The sequence below is a fragment of the Macaca fascicularis genome, chromosome 6 (genome assembly GCF_037993035.2).
Source record: "Macaca fascicularis isolate 582-1 chromosome 6, T2T-MFA8v1.1".
In the NCBI taxonomy this organism is placed as follows: domain Eukaryota; kingdom Metazoa; phylum Chordata; class Mammalia; order Primates; family Cercopithecidae; genus Macaca; species Macaca fascicularis.
The window spans coordinates 32,874,976-32,896,982 of record NC_088380.1 but is presented as its reverse complement, the minus strand read 5'-3'; the positions used below and the strand labels follow the sequence as shown (position 1 = coordinate 32,896,982).

Sequence of the window (22,007 nt, the reverse complement as noted above, 5' to 3'; positions counted from 1 at the left end):
TTTTAGGTAACTTTGAAGGGACAAAGAATGTTCCAGCTCTCTTTACTGAGCCCTGGTGTGCTATAGATTAGCTGGATCAATACTGACTCAATACATTCATGTTTTCCTATTTTTACCTTTGGGCCTTATTCATATGTCCATATTCTCTCAAGAACACATCATCTTTTGCTTTCAACCCTTGATCCTCACTGGGAGGAGAGGAGATCATGCTGTGGCATGTTGTCTCCTTTCTTTCTTTTCTTTTTTTTTGAGACAGAGTCTCACTGTTACCCAGGCGGGAGTACAGTGACATAATCTCGACTCACTGCAACCTCTGCCCCCGGGATTCAAGTGTTTCTCCTACCCCAGCCTCCCAAGTAGCTGGGATTACAGGTGCCCGCCACCATGCCTGGCTAATTTTTGTATTTTTAGTAGAGTCGAGGTTTTGCCATGTTGGCCAGGCTGGTTTCAAACTCCTGACCTCAAGTGATCTGCCCATTTCGGCCGCCCAAAGTGCTGGGATTACAGGTTGAGCCACCACGCCGGGCCATCTCTTTTCTTTTCTTTTTTTTTTTGATGCAGTCTGGCTCTGCCGCGCAGGCTGGAGTGCAGTGGCGCGATCTTGGCTCACTGCAAGCTCCGCCTCCCGGGTTCATGCCATTCTCCTGCCTCAGGCTCCTGAGTAGCTGGGACTACAGGCACCCTCCACCACCCTGGCTAATTTTTTGTATTTTTAGTAGAGACGGGGTTTCACTGTGTTAGCCAGGATGGTCTCCATCTCCTGACCTGGTGATCCACATGCCTTGGCCTTGCAAAGTGCTGGGATTATAGGCGTGAGTCACCGAGCCCGGCCGTTGCCATCTCTTTTGTTTGTGATTCTGCATTTGAGGAACCTTGCTTTGCTGTGTGACACTTCCAAGTTGTTCCTTAGATAAGGAGAGATAAGAAGCGCCCGCCTTTCCACCTCTACTTGGGACAGCTACTAGTTATCGGTCCTAAATAATTAGTTTAATACATTAAATATCCATAACTTGGAGTTTTCTGTCTTCCTTTAGTTAAAAACGTTTTTGAAAAGTATTTAGCTTGGGCCCGGCATGGTGGCTCACACCTGTAATCCCAGCACTTTGGGAGGCCGAGGCTGGCAGATCACAAGGTCAAGAGATCAAGACCATCCTCTCCAACAAGGTGAAACCCTGTCTCCACTAAAAATACAAAAAGTTAGCTGGGCGTGGTGGCACACACCTGTAGTCCCAGCTACTCGGGAAGCTGAGACAGGAGAATCACTTGAACCTGGAAGGCAGATGTTGCAGTGAGCTGAGATCGCACCACTGCACTCTAGCCTGGCGACGGAGTGAGACTCTGTCTCAAAAAAAAAGAAAAGAAAAAAAAAGTAGCTTGTAACATAAAGGAAAAGTTCCTGAGGATATGTGATATTTTAGTGTGTATTCTGAAAGCACAGCTTAATGTTATTCATTTTAAACCCTTAAACAAAGAAAAATATCCTTTGCTCTTCTCTTTTAGGAAATTCACACAAACGAAAAGGAAGTAACAGAGAAGGAAGTAACTCTTCACTTGTTGCCAGGTAACTGTCATGTTAGCATAGTAACTCCTATGCAAGGCAAGGCCAATGATAAATTACATCATCCCTAGCCTTGCTATATTTAAACTCCTTTGTTTTCATCCTCCTACATATAACAGTAATGAATTGAACAAACATATCAAGGTTTTTAGTTCAGTAACTACACACCTGGGTCTGAGTGTTACAACATCTGCAAAGAATTTTTCTTGTTTCCTCTTCCCCCAAGCTGATGAAAATAAACCTGGGATATTCTCACTGCTTTCACAATCTAATGAGGCCTTTTTCAGGCCATTTTAATATGGCCTTTTCCAGTATGCTGATCCCCAATCTGTAGGAAATTGAGGAAAACAATTCAACTGCCATGGCCTCCCAAGGCAACTATTGGTGGGTGACTTTACCTTTTGGTCCATACCCACTTGTGCATGTGAGCACGTGTACTGGGGATGCTGGGGTTTACCAGCCCTGGGGCTGCCAGCACTTCACCCTGCAGTCATTGTGAAGGAGCCTGGATTGGTTGAATATTTTTGAGATAGAGGACAGTGACTTTAGCTTAAGTTAAGTTTTAATCATTTCCATGTTCAGGAATAGAAACTACTTGGTGGTGTATCCTCTCCATATATGGGATATTCTGTGATCCATGTATTTAATTCTTTTTCTACTTTCTTTTTCCTAATTCAAAATAGCTTTTTCAAAATAAGTTTTTTTAGGTACATTTCCCCAAAACAATACAGGCTTTATTCTGCTGCTTTTTATTTTATTCCAGTTTATTGAGGGGATATAAATCTGTGCAAGTTTCTGACTGATCTACCTTATTTGCTAAAAGAATTCTGTAACTTTTTTTGATGTTTTTAAATGTCAAAGACTTTTTTTCTATAATGATGACTTAAGCCGTCATCATTAAAAAAAATCTCCTCTTGTTTTGCCTCTTCTTGGGGTTATAGATTTGGAAATTTTATTTTTAGCTTAGCATTATGCATATTCTCCCCTCCCCTGAATTACTTCACAGTCTTATCTAGGTGTAGGTGTGCAGTGGTGAGTTCAGAGTTAACTTCTCTGAGTCTAGTTTCGTAAACTAGACAAAGATCATTTCTAGCTCCCAACTCTTGTGCTTCTAGACTCTGATCTGGTATAAACCAGCTGATTATGGCACAGCATGCTGTTTGCAGAGGGCCTCACCAGGAATGTTGTATTAGCTAGTGCATGCTAATTTCTGGTCTCTAGTACATGAGCATGGGATGGGGCTGGCCTGGTCTTGGGGAGAGCCTCAGCATTAAAAGGTGTTTCACGTTGGGAGTTGAAAGCACAGGAAACCTTGCTCACATGTCTTCTCCCATGGACTTGGCAGAGACACTTTTTCTGGGACTATTTTAAACCCTAATGAGGCCCTGTCTTCATTATTTCCTTCAAACTGTGATCTCTCGAGAGGCTGACCTAGTGACTGAACCATCTTCCGGTGTTTCCTTAGTGTTTCAGCCCGAGGTAATTAACCCCTTGAAAGATGAGGGAACAACACCATAATATGTGTCCCTTCTGAGTGTCTGAAACTGTTCGTTTTCATATTGAAAGATAGACTAAATAAATTTTGAGCTAAAAAGTAAATTTAAAGATCTTGAAGGAGCTATCAAGAGGGAGATTCCAAGGAGAAGATGGTTGTCTGTTGCATGAGAAGAAAAATCTTTAGGTTTTTTTTTTTGTTGTTGTTGTTACACAACATTTATACTTAGTTTTTCATTTCCCCCGTAGTCTTCTCTTTGGCTCCTGTGCTTCCAGGTGGCAGAGAATACTGACCTATTCCCTAATCCTCATCTTTTTGACTGCAAGGAGGGATACGTTCTGTCTCCAGGGACTGCAGTTTCTCATACCAGCTGGGTGCTGCAGATGGAGCAGGAGAGGTGACGCATTGAAAGGAAATACGCTTAACTAAGAAAGAGAGGAAACACGTTTTTTCCCCACAAACCTCTGACCTCTGTTTTCCTCCCAGCGTGGAGCCAGAACAAGGGTGGTCATGCTGTGGAAGGCTGCAGCACTTCTTGGATCTATGGAAGCTGCCTGGAAGCCCCATGGCCAGGAAGGCACTGCCACTCTGTCTCAGCACTTCCAGTATTAGAAGCCGCCCCCTTTCACAGGAAAGTGGGCTTGGGATCTGCGTTTTTTAGGGCAGACTAGGGCAAGGCCATCTGTGTTCACTTAGGGTATTGCTTCTGTGGAACATCTGCTTGGGTCAAGTAATGAAAACACTAAGATTTCTGCATGAAAGTGCAGCTCAGATCATTAGTACCTATTTGGACATTTCCATTATTCCCAGTGAGAAGATAGAAATGTCCTGCATGGAGGTGTATCTGAGCCATTTCAATTTCACTTCTTGGTGGTTTCCACTCTGCCTCATCTTCTCTCCTATGTTTTTGCAGCTCCTGCCATGCTGAAAAGTGTAAAGTTCTGAAGCCCCGTGTTGTATTGTGTGTTTGTCCATATGTAAATAGGGCTGGAAAGCCTTCAGTGTTTACATATTGTGTGTTCCCTGAGAACTCTTAAGGAGGACCTGTTTTGGCTTCCATCAGGTGAACAGCTGCTTTGTGAAGCCAGCACAGTACTGAAGTATGTCCAGGAAGATTCCTGTCAGCATGGCGTCTATGGGAGGCTTGTCTGCACAGACTTCAAGATTGCCTTCTTGGGCGATGATGAATCTGCATTGGATAATGATGTATGTATGGGCTGCATTTGGCAGAGTTTGCGGGCAACAGTGCAGTTGTGGTTATGTTGTCTTTTTCTCCCAGCTTCTCAATTACTCTACCCCCTAACACACATAAACACAAAGAACAGAAATCCTGCATGTATGAACTGCATCTGGTGAAGTTTGCGGGGAATAGTACAGTTGTAGCTCTGTTGTCTTTTTTCCCCCTAGCTACTCAGTTACTCCACTTCCCACCATGCGCACCCTCCCCACCGCCCCACATAAATAAACACAAAGGACAGAGTCCTTCTCATCACTGGCCTGCTCTCTGTCTTTCAGGATCTCCTTTCAGTGGCAGGACCGTTTAGAAATTTCTCACCTGTGCCTCATGTCATACTGGCTTGCTTTTGACTTCATATGTTGACACTGTCAATTTTTAATTTTATTCTGTATTTCAGTGCAATATATACCACTCACTGGAATAACATCTTCCAAATATACTAGTTCCCCAACGTTTTCTCTATACTAAGCTCTTCCTTAAACCTAGGAACTGAGTCAGTAATGAAACCGATGGTGAATGCAGCCTTTGAACTTAGGTTCACTCTGTTTTTGTTGTGTTTTTAATTTTTTTTTTTGAGACAGGATCTCACTCTGTCACTCAGGTTGGAGTGCAGTGGCACAGTCGTGGCTCCAATAATCCTCCCACCTCAGTCTCCTGAGTAGCTAGGACCATAGGCGTGTGTCATCACGCCTGGCTAATTTTGTTATTTTTGGTAGAGGCAGGGTTTTGCCATGTTGCCCATGCTGGTCTCGAAGTTCTGAGCTCAAGAAATCCACCTGGTTTGGCCTCCCAAAATGCTGGGATTACAGGCATGAGCCGCCTTACCCAGCTCACCTTATGTTAAATCTGAACCTGTAGCAGTGGCCTTGTGAAATTTGTTCCTACTCATGAAGAATGAGCAATTAAGTAAGGAGAGAACTGCCCATACCACTAGGAGAGCACCATATGTTAGTGGAAACCCAGCCAAGGCACGTCCTGGTCCCAGTGTGCCAACTGTCCCAGATCACCCTTGATTTTTAAAAAGTAGCACCAGTGCTGCCTCTTCCATCTGGCCTTGGGCTTGGTTCATAGTCCTGTACAAAGAGCATTCACCAGAAACTTGAATGTCTTGTTCTTCCTGAAGCTGACTTCAGGTAGCTCTGTCAATCCCCTATTCACATTTGTGTGGAGAAATGTTAACCTGTACATAACTTCCCCACACTTCTCAAAGTGATTGTGTGTGGCATGGTGGGTTTGCCTAGGAGGAGCCCAGAGATGGCATATTCTGGTCCAGGTGCGGTGGCTCTTGCCTGTAATCTCAGCACTTTGGGAGGCTGAGGCAGGTGGATTGCTTGAGCTCAGGAGTTCGAGACTGGCCTGGGCAACATGCCAAACTCATGTCTCTAAAAAACCACAAAAATTAGCTGAGAGAGGTGCTGTGTGCCTGTAGTCCCAGCTACTCAGGAGGCTGAGGTGCAAAGTTAACTTGAGCCCAAGAAGTGGAGGTTACAGTAAGCCAAGATCGCCCCACTGCACTCTAGCCTAGCCTGAGTGACAGAGCTAAACCCTGTCTCAGAATGAATCTCAGGAGCTTTTCTCACACACTTCATTGTCCCTTTTTTAGGAATGTCGCTGCATTTCCCCATTTTTCTTAATATCCAGGTAGAGAATGGTGATTTACTCTGCCTATAAATGTCTAACAGTATGCAGAGGAGTCACAGTTGTTTCCTTTTGAATCTTCTAGGAAACTCAATTTAAGAATAAGGTTGTAGGAGAAAATGACATTACACTCCACTGTGTTGATCAGATTTATGGAGGTAAGTATCTGTTTTCCCTTGGGGTGTTGGCAACCTTTGAGAGTATAGCTGATAATGATGATAATATTTTTATGACCATTTATAATTAAAAAAAATTTTTTCACATATATCATCTTGTTTAAATCTGTTTTATAGATACTAGAATTGAGATGTATAGTGGTTTATATAGGGTCACTTAGCTAGAGGAGCTTGGATTTGAACTTGGAACCTGTTCTTTCTAATATTTCACACGATGCCATTACATGCTAGATGTTGATCAGACTTTCTGAAATCAGAGTTAGCTGTGTAGGTTTTACTTTATAGGCTGCTGTGATTAAAAGGTCTGTTGTATTGCATTAGGATGTCTTTTCTGCTGACTAAACAAGCCTCTCCTACCAAGCCTCTCTCTGTTCCACTTCTCTATTTTTGTATTCGGGGCATCTTCAGAAATCGTTCAGTGATCATTTATGATATTCTCAAGACCACTAGGTGCTGAGTGGGTCCAAATTCTAGGACAGTGAGGGGGTCTTAGGAGGGGTCCTAGCTGTAAACCCAGGAGCTGACTGTCATGAAAGCATGTCTCTAGTCATTTCCCTTTCATCTTTTATAAGATCAGCTTTCATAGTGGGTTTTCTTTGGGCCACCGGATTCAGTTCTGCCAACAGTGGCCAGTCTGTTCGTTCTTGTGCTTACTCCAGAGGAGTGAAGCACCCTGACTGCTCTCACAGAGCCAGGGCCCCTGCTGGAAGAGATTGGGCTTCCTTTGGCAGTCACTTAAAAGGCAGGCAGCACATTTCCTCTCATTCTTGGGAAGTATCCCTAGAAATTGATCATCGACTTCGTTTCTTTAGCATTCACTTATTGCTGTGTAACATAATTTCCCTTCCTGATTTCATTGCTGATCTGTAGTGTTTGATGAGAAAAAGAAAACTCTCTTTGGACAACTGAAGAAATACCCTGAGAAGCTCATTATCCACTGCAAAGACCTTCGAGTGTTCCAGTTTTGTCTGAGGTACACAAAGGAAGAGGAAGTCAAAAGGGTAACTAGTTGCATGTGTTTTTAGGTTTTATTTCCCATCAGGTTTTCCCCACTAGCTCTAGTTTTTGCTTACGTTGCATGAAGGTTAAAGGGAGGCTTTCACTCTGTGAACTTGAAATTGGTTGTAATCCCATATTCTTTGATTAGAATGTGAAAGGTAGTTTGATAAAGCATGCCTGTGTATCATCTTGGCACATGGTACCTTTAATACTTCAATTCATAATGTTTTTATTCCTGGAGCCACTAAATGGTGGGAGGTGGTAAACCAGGTCAAGAGGCGGTAGGGGAAAATGAAGGAAGGATGAGACAGCTAAAAGTTTATGCCTATTCTCCCACTTATGACAGTCTTTCCACAAGACGGTAGTGATGGAGAATTCCAGCTTCTATGAGTAAATGAGTTTACCTGTGGGAGGTAGTGGTTGTGCATGGAAAGGAGGAAGTATACAGGTCAGATAAGCAAAGCCAAATAATCAGATACGCTTTTGGAGACTAAGTAAACTTAATATCCTGGTTGCCACAGCAAGTTGAGATATGCAGCTGGGTGAACTCAGAAAGTAATTGTATCAATTTGATATTTGTTGTAATTTCTTTTTTTTTTTTTTTGAGACTGAGTCTCTATCACCCAGGCTGAAGTGCAGTGGTATCCAAGATTTCTCTTATTAAGATATTGATCTCGGCCGGGCGCGGTGGCTCAAGCCTGTAATCCCAGCACTTTGGGAGGCCGAAACGGGCGGATCACGAGGTCAGGAGATCGACAGACGATCCCGGCTAACACAGTGAAACCCCGTCTCTACTAAAAAATACAAAAAAATAGCCGGGCGAGGTGGCGGGCGCCTGTAGTTCCAGCTACTCGGGAGGCTGAGGCAGGAGAATGGCGTAAACCCGGGAGGCGGAGCTTGCAGTGAGCTGAGATCCGGCCACTGCACTCCAGCCTGGGTGACAGAGCAAGACTCCGTCTCAAAAAAAAAAAAAGATATTGATCTCAGACTTTTCCCTCTGATGGTATAAATACATCAGGGGAAACCTAGCAGGAGGCCTGTTCATGTATATTGGCTTGGCTACAGTGAGTTTGCACACTTAGTGGTAACTCCTTAATTTTCTTTAAGAGAGTGTGGTAGTTCAGTTAGAATAATAAACATGACTGGTATCTATTCTGAGCAAGAAAAGAATAGTATAGATACAGAAAATTTCCTGAGAAGACAGGAACTTCAGTTCGAACAATGGTTTTAGTCACTTTTCCAAATACACTTTAGTTTCACACGGTAGACAAACAGAAAGTGTGATAGATTGATTTCTTTCTCTTATCTTCCATAAGAAGGTCCTAAAGGCCTCAACAATGGATCAGAACAGCTGTGTCTTGGTTATCATCCGATATCAGTTGTAAGTCTTTGACATGTCAGAGTTTTGGAGTATCTGACTTAATGTGGCACTTATCTTTTTTTAGCACTTTGTTTTTGAGAAATTAGACTATGTTTTAAAATTTTCCCTAGAAATTAAGAGTTCTTAGAAAACCTGACAAACGGGGCTGGGCACGGTGGCCAATGCTTGCAATCCCAGCACTTTGGGAGGCCAAGGTGGGTGGATCACCTGAGGTCGGGTGTTCGAGACCAGCCTGACCAACATGGCGAAACCCTGTCTCTACTAAAAATACAAAAAACTAGCTGGCATGGTAGCACATGCCTGTATTTGCAGCTACTCAAGAGGCTGAGGTGGAAGAATCGCTTGAACCCAGGAGGCGGAGGTTGCAATAAGCAACAAGAGTGAAACTCTGTCTCAAAAATAATAATAACAATAACAGGCCAGGCAGGGTGGTTCACGCCTGTAATTCCAGCACTTTGGTAGGCTGAGGCAGGTAGATCAGTTGAGGTCAGGAGTTCGAGACCAGCCTGGCCAACATGGTGAAACCCCGTCTCTACTAAAAATACAAAGATTAGTTGGGCATGATGATGCAGACCTGTAATCCCAGCTACTCTGGAGGCTGAGGCAGGAGAATCGCTTGAACCCAGGAGGTGGAGGTTGCAATGAGCAACAAGAGTGAAACTCTGTCTCAAAAATAATAATAGGCCAGGCATGGTGGTTCATGCCTGTAATTCCAGCACTTTGGGAGGCTGAGGCAGGTAGATCACTTGAGGTCAGGAGTTCGAGACCAGCCTGGCCAACATGGCGAAACCCCGTCTCTAAAAATACAAAGATTAGTCGAGCATGATGATGCAGACCTGTAATCCCAGCTACTCTAGGTGAGGCAGGAGAATTGCTTGAACCCAGGAGGCGTAGGTTGCAATGAGCCAAGATCGTGCCACTGCACTCCAGCCTGGAGCAGAGTGAGACTCTGTCTCAGAAAAAAGAAAAAAATAAATAATAAAAATTTTTAAAAAAGAAAGAAAGAAAACCTGACAAAATGGTAGTGTCCTGTTGATTTGGCATTATTCCAAAAACTAATGTCATAGATACAGATCTCAAATGAGAATTAATGTGTGATCCATTGGAACCTTTTGGCATGACTGAGAACCTAGACACCTTGACTCTTGTCTCTTAGTGTTTATCTGTCAAAAGCGTAACTATATCCATTGTTCGATTTTTTTTTAGATTGTCAGTGGCATAATTCATCATACCCAGGCTCCTAAACTGCTTAAACGATTGTTTCTGTTTTCCTATGCGACTGCTGCACAAAACAATACAGGTAAATATCTTCTGGGTTCTAATTTGAGGGTAAGCAGAAGCCTTCCAATTCCCACCTGAAGCCAGTGGGGGAAAACCCATCTATGGGTTGTTTTCTTTTTTTGTGTCTCCTCTACCAGTTGGTCACCCCTTGCTTGAGTGATTCATTCAGATATCTACATTTTCTTTCCTGTGATTTTCTTTTTTTTTTTAAAAATGGAGTCTTGCTTTGTAGCCCAGGCTGGAGTGCAATGGCGTGATTTCCGCCCACTGCAATCTCTACCTCCCAGGTTCAAGCAGTTCTCATGCCTCAGCCTCCTGAATAACTGGGATTACAGATGCCCACCACCATGACTGACTAATTTTTATATTTTTAGTAGAGATGGGGTTTTTACATGTTGGCCGGGCTGGTTCCAAACTCCTGACCTCAAGTGATCCATCCACCTTGGCCTCCCAAAGTACTGAGATTACAGGTGTGAACCACTGGGCCAGGCCTCCTGTGATCTTTGTTTACCTTCTTTTAGGTTTGTTTGCTTGCTTTTTGCAAGGGATTGTTTGATTGGTTACATCTTAAGAAAGATTAGATCAAGGTCTGGGTACAGTGGCTCACGCCTATAATCCCAGCCCTTTGGGAAGCTGAGGTGGGTGGATCATGAGGTCAGGAGATGAAGACCATCCTGGCCAACATGGTGAAACCCTGTCTCTACTAAAAATACAAAAATCAACTGGGCATGGTGGCGTGCGCTTGTAATCCCAGCTACTTGAGAGACTGAGGCAGGAGACTCGCTTGAACCTGGGAGATGGAGGTTGCAGTGTGCCAAGATTGTACCACTGCACTCCAGCCTGGCAATAGAACGAGACTCCGTCTCAAAAAAAAAAAAAAGAAAAATAAGATCAATATATTATAACTAGGAATATGAGACTATAGGGAAACAAAATTGAGAAACGTTTAAAATAACCATGTTTGTCCCTGGTTTCTTTTTTCTATTTAAATATACTTGATTTTATTTCATAAGACTAGAGAGAATTTCTTGCATTCTAGGAGTTTTTAAACAACCAGAGCATACTTTATAGCAAATATTTTAGGGGGAATGGGACAGTTATACATAAGAAAAGCACATCCAGCAACTAATTTAGTAAGACAAAACTTAAAGTTCCCAGTGTTTTTCATTCAGTTTGGTGAAAAAGAGAGCAATCTTTTAAGAACAAAACTCTGGGTCATCTGAATTAGCCATTGACAATGCCTAGCATTGGATGTGTTTTCACAGATGTCTGTTTTCTTCTTGTTCTTTCGCCTCAGTCTGTTCACTTGTTCTGTCCATTATTCTTTTTTTTTTTTTTTTTTGAGATGGAGTCTCCCACTGTCGCCCAGGCTGGAGTACAGTGGTGTGATCTTGGCTCACTGCAACCTCCGCCTCATGGATTCAAGCAGTTCTCCCACATCAGCCTCCCAAGGAGCTGGGATTACAAGCACACACCACCACGCCCGGCTAATTTTTGTATTTTTAGTAGAGACAGGGTTTCACCTTGTTGGCCAGGATGGTCTTGAACTCCTCATCTCAGGTGATCCACCCGCCTCAGCCTCCCAAAGTGATGGGATTACAGGTTCAAGGACCTGTTCGTTATTCCTTTTTTTTTTTTTTCTTCAAGACAGGGTCTTCCTCTGTCGCCCAGGCTGGAGTGTGCTGGCATGATCTTGGCTCACTACAACCTCTGCCTCCCAGGTTCAAGCAATTCTCCTGCCTCAGCCTCCTGAGTAGCTGGGATTACAGGTGTGTGCCACCACACCCAGCTAATTTTTTTGTATTTTTAGTAGAGATGGCGTTTCACCATGTTGGCCAGGCTGGTCTCGAACTCCTGACCTTGTAATCCTCCTGCCTTGGCCCTCCAAAGTGCTGGGATTACAGGTATGAGCCACCTCGCCCGGCTCCTTCCATTACTCTTAACATGAAGTTGATGTTGAATGATCCTGAGTCCTATGTAGTTTTTGTCAGGGAAGTGGCAGCGTTTTTTTGTTGTTGTTGGTTTTTTTGTTTTTTTTTTTTTTTTGAGACAAGTCTCACACTGTCACCCAGGCTGGAGTGCAGTGACGGGATCTCAGGTCACTGCAACCTCCACCTCGCAGGTTCAAGTGATTCTCCTGCCTCAGCCTCCTGAGTAGCTAGGATTATAGGCACATGCCACTACGCCTGGCAAATTTTTGTATTTTTGGTAGAGACAGGGTTTCACTATGTGGGCCAGGCTGGTTTCGAACTCCTGACCTCAAGTGATCTGCCTGCCTTGGCCTCCCAAAGTGCTGGGATTACAGGCATGAGCCACCATGCCCAGCCTAGGAGTTTCTTTTAAAAGCACACAAGGCTTTGTCATAAGGCTTTCTGGAAGGTAGGGTTGCTTTGTCACTATCCGTTCTTTTAGTAAATATGTATTGACTGCTTGCTGTGAGCCAAGCTCTGTGGGTATATGGAGATAAACAGGACTAAATCCCTGCCCTCAAGAAGTGTAAAGTCAAAAAAAAAAAAAAAAAAAAAAGCCATATAGGAGAGGAAGCTGAGTGATGTGTCCTCTGTGGAGGCACCCACCCTCTGGGGGTGGGTGGACTACTGGGGGAGAAGCCTGGGCCTTAGTAGATAGTGGAGCATCTGGTAGGCTTAAAGGAGTGTTTTGGGCAGAAGGATTGGCGTGTACAGAGATGTAGCTATCTCATAGAGCATGCTGCATTTTGGGAGCTATGGTGATTTCATAGAAAAGGTATAGATAGGTTTTGGTGTCCATTTGACCTGTGTTCAAATCCTGGACTTGCTGCTTTCTAGCTGTGTGATCCTGGGGATGACACTTAACTCTGTTAAGATAAGAAAACTTCTGCTTTATTTTAAAAATAGCAGCATTAAGTCTTGTGAGAACTATAAATTATTAATGGATGGCACATAAGGTGCAGTCATTAATTGGGAGTTAATTGAGAGTAAAACTGCATATTACTGAGGACGGATTATGCTCAGAGAATTAACACTGACATAAAATACACTTCCCAGTAATTTTAGGTTGAACATAAAATTTGTCCCTTAATTCATTAAGTTTATCTTTGTGAATGACAGATTTTTACTGTAGTTATGTAAACAAGTGCTGATTAACTGGGTGCTGACTTAGAGTTTGTGGCAGTAAGACATATACAAAGATGACTTGTTGATCACTATAATTTGTATAAACATTTATTGAGTGCAAATTTGCAAAATCATGTTCTCCTTTCAGGAATTCTGATTTTCCTTGTATCCTGATTTTTGTTCTGTACCCAGCATAGGACACTTTCTCAGCCTGCCAACGTATGTGGATCAGCATGCCAAAACCCTTACCTTGATCGACCTTGGCAGTTTCATTACCTTCTGGTGGCTTTTTGCGCCAGAGGCCCAGGACATGTATTAATAGCATCTTTCATTCTGATTTAGTTCCACTCTTCTACTTCCTTCCAGCCCTCATTTTTTTTGAGAAGTAAAGGTTATAACTCATAGATGCTAATTGACCAAATAGCTTTCATTGAATAGGGGTTTGTAGAGGTGGGTGCTTTGCAATTTGATGCCTTTAATTTTTCCCTGGCTTCATAATTCACAAATGTGTTTAGGTTGGAAGGTCCTAAATGCTTATGACATGGCATTTTAGGGAAGGACTTGGCTTGTATTGCCTAGAAGATGGCCTACTGTGGTAAATGGGAATGTGATTACTACTTTATATCCATGGGGAATTTTTTTTTTTTTTTTGGTGGGATTTGGAGGGGCAGGATTAGAACTTTACAGAAATTTCTTCTATAGTTTCCTGGGTTTGAATCCCAGTTCCATTACTGCCTAGCTTTGTGACATAGGCAAGTTACTTGACCTTTCTGCACCATATCTGTAAAATGGAGGAAATGATCATACCTGTCGTATTATCTATTCTATAGGGTTGTGAGGATTGAGTTAATGAAATGTAATATAGGCTGGGCACAGTGGCGCATGCCTGTAATCCCAGCACTTTGGGAGGGCGAGGTGGGTGGATCATGAGGTCAGGAGTTCAAGACCAGCCCTACCAAAATGGGGAAACCCCCGCCTCTACTAAAAATACAAAAATTAGCCAGGCGTGTTGGTGGGTGCCTGTAATCCCAGCTACTCAGGAGGCTGAGGCAGGAGAATCGCTTGAACCTGGGAGGCAGAGGTTGCAGTGAGCCGAGATCGCACCACTGCACTCCAGCCTGGGCAAAAGAACGAGACTCCGTCTCAAAAAAAAAAAAAGGTGTTATGTTCAGAACAGTACCCAGTAAGTGCTATATAAGCACTAACTATTATCATCATTATTCTTATTTTTGCTATGATTGGTTTTATTAAAAGGAGCTGGGGTAATTTTTGTAAACGCTTTGTTTTTCCCAGAAGGCTTGGTTTTTTAGATGTGCAAAGACTTGAACTATTTGTGATAGAAGTTGTGTATATACTCAAGACTATTGTGGTACATGTGTAAATACCCGGCAAGCAGTGCTGTGGCTTGGGAGAAGACCAAGGACAATCTGCTAGTCTGCAAGAGCAGTGCTCCAGGGCATTTTATCCTAGTAGGTAGTGGCAGGGCTGGGTTGGGGATAGAAGTATGTGCCCATAACCATGATTCAGCCCTCGGCTAGCAGGCCCTGATCCTCACCATGGCTATCATCTGTTTATGACCTTCAGTGACCAGTTGTCACACTAGACAAATCCTCTTACAAGCAGTGCATCTTCAAACTGAAGGAGGATTTACATTGAAGAGCCTGAGATAATATTCAAATTAGTTGGCCGTCTTATGCACACATTGGCAGGGCTAAAAATATTTTGTCACTTTAGCATTTGTGCCAAGCCTATATTTTAGTGCTTCACATGATCTTCTTGTGTTATATAAATTAACTCATGATCAGATGACTAGAAATGCAGCTATAAATTACTTTTCCAAGGAGTGGAACTCAGTTCCTACAATGTAAAAAGACTGAGCTGGCCGGGTGTGATGGCTCACTCCTGTAATCCCAGCACTTGGGGAGGCTGAGGCAGGTGGATCACTTGAGGTCAGGAGTTTGAGACCAACCTGGCCAACATGGTGAAACCGCATCTCTACTAAAAATACAAAAATTAGCCTATGTGGTGGTGCGTGCCTGTAGTCCCAGCTGCTCAGGAGGCTGAGGCAGGAGAATCACTTTAACCCAGGAGGAGGAGGTTGCAGTGAGCCAAGATGGCGCCACAGGCCACTGCACTCTGGCAGGGGCAATAGAGTAAGACTCCATCTCAAAAAAAAAAAAGACAGAGACTCAGTCATAATTTTGGATTCATGACAAAAAATGGAACAAGGTTGGGATTAAGCAATCAATTTATTCTGCTTGGATAAAAATGGGCTTAGTGGAAGAAACCAAAACCTAAGGAGGGACTGTCACAATGAAAATACCAGTGCTTCATGGAAGGATTTTATTGTCTTTTACATTTTGTTCTCTTAGTCACTGAGCCCAAGAACCATACCATAATGTTTGACACACTTAAGGACTGGTGTTGGGAACTGGAACGGACCAAAGGCAACATGAAATACAAAGCAGTGAGTGTCAACGAAGGTTATAAAGTCTGTGAGAGGTAAGCTTTCCATGCTGGGCACATGCTGTACAATTCACCCATTGAAAGTGTTCATTGTTTTTTAGTATATTCAGAGTTGTGCAGTCATTACCACAGTCAGTTTAGAACATTTTCATCATCCCAAAAAGGAACTCCATACCCATTGACTGTCACTCCCCATTTTCCCTGAATGCCTCTCTGTTCCTCCCCAGCCCTAGACAACCACTAATCTACTTTATGTCACTGTAAACTTGCCTATTGTGAACATTTCATATAAATGGAATCATATCATATGTGATCTTTTGTGACTTGCTTCTTTCACTTAGCATGATGTTTTCCAAGTTTATTTATTTTGCAGCTTGTATCAGAATTTCATTCTTTTTTATTCCTAATATTCCATACTGCGGATATATTTAATTTATCCATCTATTAGTTGATGGACAATTGGGTTATTTTCACTTTTTGCCTCTTTGAATAACGTGTTTTTGTTTTTTGTTTTTGTTTAAGACAGGGTCTCGCTCTGACACCCATGCTGCATCATGCTGGAGTGCAGTGGTGCCATCTCAGCTCACTGGAACCTCTGCCTCGGCTCAAGTGATTCTCCTACCTCAGCCTCCTGAGTAGCTGGGACCATAGGCGTGCACCACCATGCCTGTCTAATTTTTCTGTTTATTGTAGAGATGGGGTTTCACTGTGTTCCCCAGGCTGGTTTTGAACTCCTGGGCTCAAGCGATCCTCTTACCTCGGCCTCCCAAACTTCTAGACTTACAGGCATGAGCCATCGTGCCTGGCCATGAATGATATTAATATGAACATTCAATTACAAATTTTTGTGTAGATGTATGTTTTTATTTTTCTTGGGTATACTACCTAGAAGTGGACTGCCAGATCCTGTGGAAATTTGTGTTTACCCTTTTGAGGAACTTACAGACTTTTTCACAGAGACGGTGCCATTTTACATTCCTACCAACAGTGTGTGAGAGTTTATTTCTCCACATTAATACTAGCTTTTTATTACGTACTTATTTATTTATTCGTTTTAAGACAGAGTCTCTCTCTGTCCCCCAGGCTGGAGTGCAGTGGCGTGATCACAGCTCACTGCAGCCTCTACCTCCTGGTATCAAATGATCCTTGCACTTCAGCCCCCTGAGTATCTGGGACTACAGGTGTGCACTACCAAACCCGGGCTAATTTTTGTATGTTTTGCAGAGACTGGGATCTCGATATGTTGTCCAGGCTGGTCTCAAACTCCTGGACTCAAACCGTCCTCCCACCTCAGGCTCCCAAAGTGCTAGGATTATAGGCATGAGCTACTGTGCCCAGCCATTCTAGGTTTTTAAAGAAAATCTTAAAGTGTCTCTTAAATACTCAAAAATGAATTTGTATATTTGTATCTTTTTATTGTTGTTGCCATTATTGTATCTCTAAGTGTAAAACTTAAAAAAAGCATGTCTGAATTTATATTGTATATTTTCTTCCCTGTTTTTTTTTTTTTGAGACGGAGTCTTGTTCTGTCACCCAGGTTGGAATGTAGTGGTGCGATCTCAGCTCCCTGCAAGCTCCGCCACCTGGGTTCACGCCATTCTCCTGCCTCAGCCTCCCTAGTAGCTGAGACTACAGGCGCCCGCCACCACGCCCGGCTAATTTTTTGTATTTTTAGTAGAGATGGGGTTTCACTGTGGTCTCGATCTCCTGATCTTGTGATACACCCACCTTGGCCTCCCAAAGTGTTGAGATTGCCGGCGTGAGCCACCGTGCCCTACCTTTTTTTTTTTTTTTTCGGAGATGGAGTCTTGCTCTGTCGCCCAGGCTGGGGTGCAGTGGCGCAATCTCAGCCCACTGCAAGCTCTGTCTCCCGGGTTCACGCCATTCTCCTGCCTCTGCTTTCTGAGTAGCTGGGACTATAGGCGCCTGCCACCACACCTGGCTAATTTTTTGTATTTTTGGTAGAGACAGGTTTTCACCCTATTAGCCAGGATGGTCTCGATCTCCTGACCTCGTGATCCGCCCTCCTCGGCCTCCCAAAGTGCCAGGATTACAGGCGTGAGCCATTGCACCCGGCCTTTTTCTTCCCTCTTATTGAGCACTTCTTTTATTCATTCAACAAAAATTTTTGAGTGCCTACCATGTACTTGGCAGTGTCCTAGCTATTAAGAGATGGCAGCAATCAACAGGGCACCTGAAGACCTCTGCCCTCCTGGAGCTATCATTCTGGAGGGAGGAAGATGATGGTAGAATAAAGAAGTAAATTATAACATGTTAAAAGATAAGTGCTGTGGAGAAAAACAGATCCAGCACTTGGTTAGGGAGTGCTGGAGGTGATGATGGGAGGGTCAGTCGGGAAGGTTTTGCATGATGGGAGTAAGGTTTTGCGTGGTAGCTCCTGAGCATAGGAAAGTGAAGGAAGTGAAAGGCTGAGTCAGAGGACACCCGAGGGAGGAGCATTCCAAGTGAAGGGAGGAATAAGGGCAAAGGCCTGTGTGAGGAACAGCAAGTAGCCCAGGGGTGGAAGAGGAGCAAGCAAAGGAGAGGAGTGGGAGATAATGGGTCCAGAGACTTTGTTGGGAGGACAGTGAGAGGGAGGCTAAGCAGAGGCAGATATGATCTGACCTACATTTTTTGTTTGTTTGTTTGTTTGTTTTTAAGACTAGAGTCTCACTCTGTCACCCAGGCTGAAGTGCAGTGGCGTGATCTCGGCTCACCACAACCTCTGCCTCCTGGGTTCAAGTGATTCTCCTGCCTCAGCCTCTTGAGTAGCTGAGATTACAGGCACCTGCCACCATGCCCCGTTAATTTTTGTATTTTAAGTAGAGACGGGGTTTCACCATGTTGGCCAGGCTGATCTTGAACTCCTGACCTCAGCTGATCTGCCTGCCTCGGCCTCCCAAAGTGCTGGGATTACACATGTGAGCCACTGCGCCTGGCTGACCTACATTTTTAAAGCATGACTGTATAATCTGTTTTCAGAAGCTTGAATATTACCATTTTGGAACATACTCCCTAACACCCTATTAACAGATTCATACAACTTTGCATTTTTGTGGAGCTCTTTGTATTATGGTTCTGATAGGCCTCTTCAGTAATCAGTTTTTATTTTGATCATTCTCAACATTTACAAGGTTGCTGCCACTGGCCCCCCTCGCCTCTGCCCTGCAGTCCCTTCACAATGTGAGCTGTGGTGATGGTGGGGAAGGGCCTGCCAGGGTCCTGACCCCCACCAAGGACCTCATTATCAGCCACACCCTGTTCTTTTCTCTTTGCCGGTTTTAAAGCTTGAAAGGATAAAGCTAGCCCTTGCTCAGAAAGAAGTTAGAAACCCCTGCTCCTAGGAGATAATAGTTTGTAATAAGATGTTGATACTAACATAAGTTCCCAGAATTGTTTTTAAAAAACATCCTGGCACATACTAATTAGTTGGCGTTTGCATAGGTGTTAGCATGTTAGAAATATACAGGAAAAGCTCTGTGATTTGTTTCCCCCTGGACCACTGTAGTCTCTGCTCCATGGTGTCCCCCATCCACTGGTGCCCCAGCATCCATTCTCCATGTCGCATGCCAAGCAGGCTACTCCACACACCTCTCATGGTACTTGTCCCCAGCTTCAGTGGCTTCCTGCTGTTCTTGGTATAGAACAGAGCCCTCAACAAGCACTCTCAAGGCCCTTTATGGTTTGACTGAAGCTTTGTGTCCCACCCCTCTGGCCATACTGACCTCCCTGCCACAAGTCTTGCCCGCAGGCTCCTGTCTGGAAGTCCTTTTTGCTTCTAGCTGCACAAGTATAATTAACTCCACTTCATCAGTTGGATCTTACCCCAGCTACCGCTTTTTTTTTTTTTTTTTTTTTTTTGGAGACTGAGTCTCACTCTGTCACCCAGGCTGGAGTACAGTGGTATGATCTCGGCTCACTGCAACCTCTGCTTCCCAGGTTCAAGCGATTCTCCTGCCTCAGCCTCCTGAGTATCTGGGATTATAGGCGTGTGCCACCATGCCCAGCTAATTTTTGTATTTTTAGTAGAGATGGGGTTTCACCATGTTGGCCAGGCTGGTTTTGAACTCCTGACCTCAAGTGATCTGCCCGCCTCAGCCTCCCAAAGTGCTGGGATTACAGGCTTGAGCCACTGTGCCCAGCCCCAGGTACCACTTTCTTTGCGAGCTTTCCCAAGACTAAGTCAGATGTCCTTCTGAGTTTTCATTGCTCTGTCTGCCCCTCTTCACAGCACTCCCTGCAATGGCAAGTTTGTTGTTATTTTGTATCATTTGGTTAATGTGAGTTTCTGCAGCCTACAGCTCTGTGAAGTTAAAGGATGCTGTTTTTGCACATTGTTATATCCTCAGTACCCAGCCCGGTGGCTGGCTTCTAAGAGGAGCTCAATAAATAGGAGAAAGAAGGAAAAGCCCTCTTTGTGTTTAGAGGGGAACCTGCAGTCAGTCTGGGTAAGAACAAGGAACTATCTACTTCACTTTCCCACAAGGTCAGAGCTGGCTATTTCGGTGCCACAGGTGTCTTCTCTTTCTCATTCTTCTCCTCGCCTTTCTCTCATCCCGCTTCCCTGTAAACGCATAGGATGGTATGTGGCCTTGTGGAGTGTGTACCACACAGAGGGACCTAGGAAGTGTTTGCAGGCACAGGAAGACACTGCTGTTCTGGGAGGTTGTGCCTGAGTAGATACACAACTTTCCATGAGTAAAGTCATCTTGTATTTGCAGGGACTGTTTACTTTGTGTTCGAAACTCATCTTAATGACTGAAATGACTGCTTTCCAAGGAGGGAGGATTAAGTGCTTTATCCAATGGGAATCTCACAGTGGGGACTCCATGGAATCCACCTGGAATTAAGTAGTCAGGAGAGGACACCTCTCACACCCCTCACTGACTGCAGGAGTCTTCGTTTCTGTACAGCCTTCTCTGCTGGGTGATGAATGGGATATTTGCCAATACATTTGGTTCTTTTTTTTTTTTTTTTTTTTTTTGGTGAAAGACTATCTGTAAGAAAACCAACCACTGAACTAATAGTTTAAAATATTCAACCTCACTAGTTGGGGAAGACATGGAAATTTTTTTAAAACCATGGGGCCCCAGTCCAGCTTTGTAGCATGAGCCACTGAGGAAGGAGCTCAGGATCTGGTTTGAACAACTGCACAGTTGACTGTCCTGAAAAGGTTGAGAAACAGTGGCCTGTTTGTAAGTTACCATCTAGAGCAGTGCGTCTCCGTTTAATGTGTATCTAATCACTGGAGGCTCCTGTCTAATATTCAGAATCTGACTCAGTAGGTTGAGGGAGGCTAGAGCGTCTGCAGTCCTCATCAGCTTCCAGGTCATGCTGCTGAAACTATGAGTAGCAGGATCTTCTGGAACAAACAGTGTTCATCCCAACTGCTTACCTGGAGAGCTTTTAAGCTTCTGATTTAATAGTTCTTGGATGGAGCCTGGACATTGGTAATCTTTTAATCTTCCCACTTGATTTGAATGAGCAGCCTGAGTTTTAAGAGCAGTTGATCTGTGGAGAGGTTTTTACTTCAGTGACTACACCTGAAAAAGGGATGCCTTACCAGTCACCCATTCAGGCAGACTTATAATAAATATTTCAAGTGCTTCAGAACTTCAGAAGGCAAACATTCTTCACAGTTTTGATGGTTTGAAGTGTCTTAGTGACCATTAGTTCCCAAACCTGGTTTTCCATCACAATCTTATTGGAACTTTTTCTTCATTAATTACCTTTAAGATTTCTTGGTTTTGGATTTTTTTTTGAGACAAGGTCTCGCTGTGTCACCCAGGCTGGAGTGTAGTAGCACAATCTCTGCTCACTGTAACCTCTGCCCCCTGGGCTCAAGTGATTCTCCCGCCTCAGTCTCCTTAGTAGCTGGGACCATAGGTGCCCGCCACTATGCCCGGCTCAATTTTTTATATTTTATATGACTATAAAAAATTTATATCTATATTTTATTTATATTTGTATTTTTATATTTTTAGTAGTGAGGGGGGTTTTGCCATGTTACCTAGGCTGGTCTTGAACTCCTCAACTCAGGTGATCCACATTCTGGGATTACAATGTGAGCTACTATGCATGCCCAGCCCAAGGTTTTTTTTTTTTTTGAGACAGAGTTTTGCTCTGTTGCCCAGGCTAGAGTGCAGTGGCACAATCTTGGCTCACCGCAACCTCCATCTCCTGGGTTCGAGCGATTCTTCTGCCTCAGCCTCTCAAATAGCTGGGATTACAGGCGCCCACCACCATGCCCAGCTAATTTTGTATTTTTAGTAGAAACGAGGTTTCACCATCTTGGCCAGGCTGGTCTCAAACTCCTCACCTCGTGATCCACCCACCTCAGCCTCCCAAAGTGCTGGGATTACAGGCGTGAGCCACCACACCCAGCCGATGTTTTTTTAAATGCAAAATTTCAAGCAATATAAAAGGAAAGAAGATATGATGAATTCCCATTTACCCTAAAGTACCCAGACTCAACCGTTATCAACTGATGGCCAATTTTGTTTTCTCTATACCCCCACCTCCTTCACCTTCTCTTGGATTATCTTGTTTTAATTTTTTAAAGACAGGGTCACCCAGGCTTAAGTGCAGTGGCACAGTGATGGCTCATTGCAGCCTTGAATTCCTGGAGGCTCAAGTGATCCTCCCAAGTAGCTGGGACTACAGGTATGTGCCACCATGTCC

The 22,007-nt window shown here is 43.8% G+C and overlaps 1 protein-coding gene across 12 annotated transcripts in view; it reads left to right on the top strand.

The window, feature by feature from the left end:
• The window catches only part of MTMR12 (myotubularin related protein 12), an 88,409-nt gene that overhangs the window by 34,461 nt on the left and 31,941 nt on the right, over positions 1-22,007 (top strand). For 4 of the 12 annotated variants that reach the window (XM_005556652.4, XM_005556651.4, XM_045393574.2 and 1 more), the window contains exons 2-7: positions 1,501-1,561; positions 4,117-4,259; positions 6,014-6,086; positions 6,975-7,105; positions 9,691-9,784; positions 15,233-15,362. In XM_005556652.4, coding sequence (XP_005556709.2) covers positions 1,501-1,561; positions 4,117-4,259; positions 6,014-6,086; positions 6,975-7,105; positions 9,691-9,784; positions 15,233-15,362 — 632 coding nt within the window. Of the gene's footprint in view, positions 1-1,500; positions 1,562-4,116; positions 4,260-6,013; positions 6,087-6,969; positions 7,106-9,690; positions 9,785-15,232; positions 15,363-21,888; positions 21,990-22,007 lie in introns of those variants that run through there. The other 8 variants (XM_073993266.1, XM_073993263.1, XM_073993259.1 and 5 more) reach the window with 5 other exon arrangements.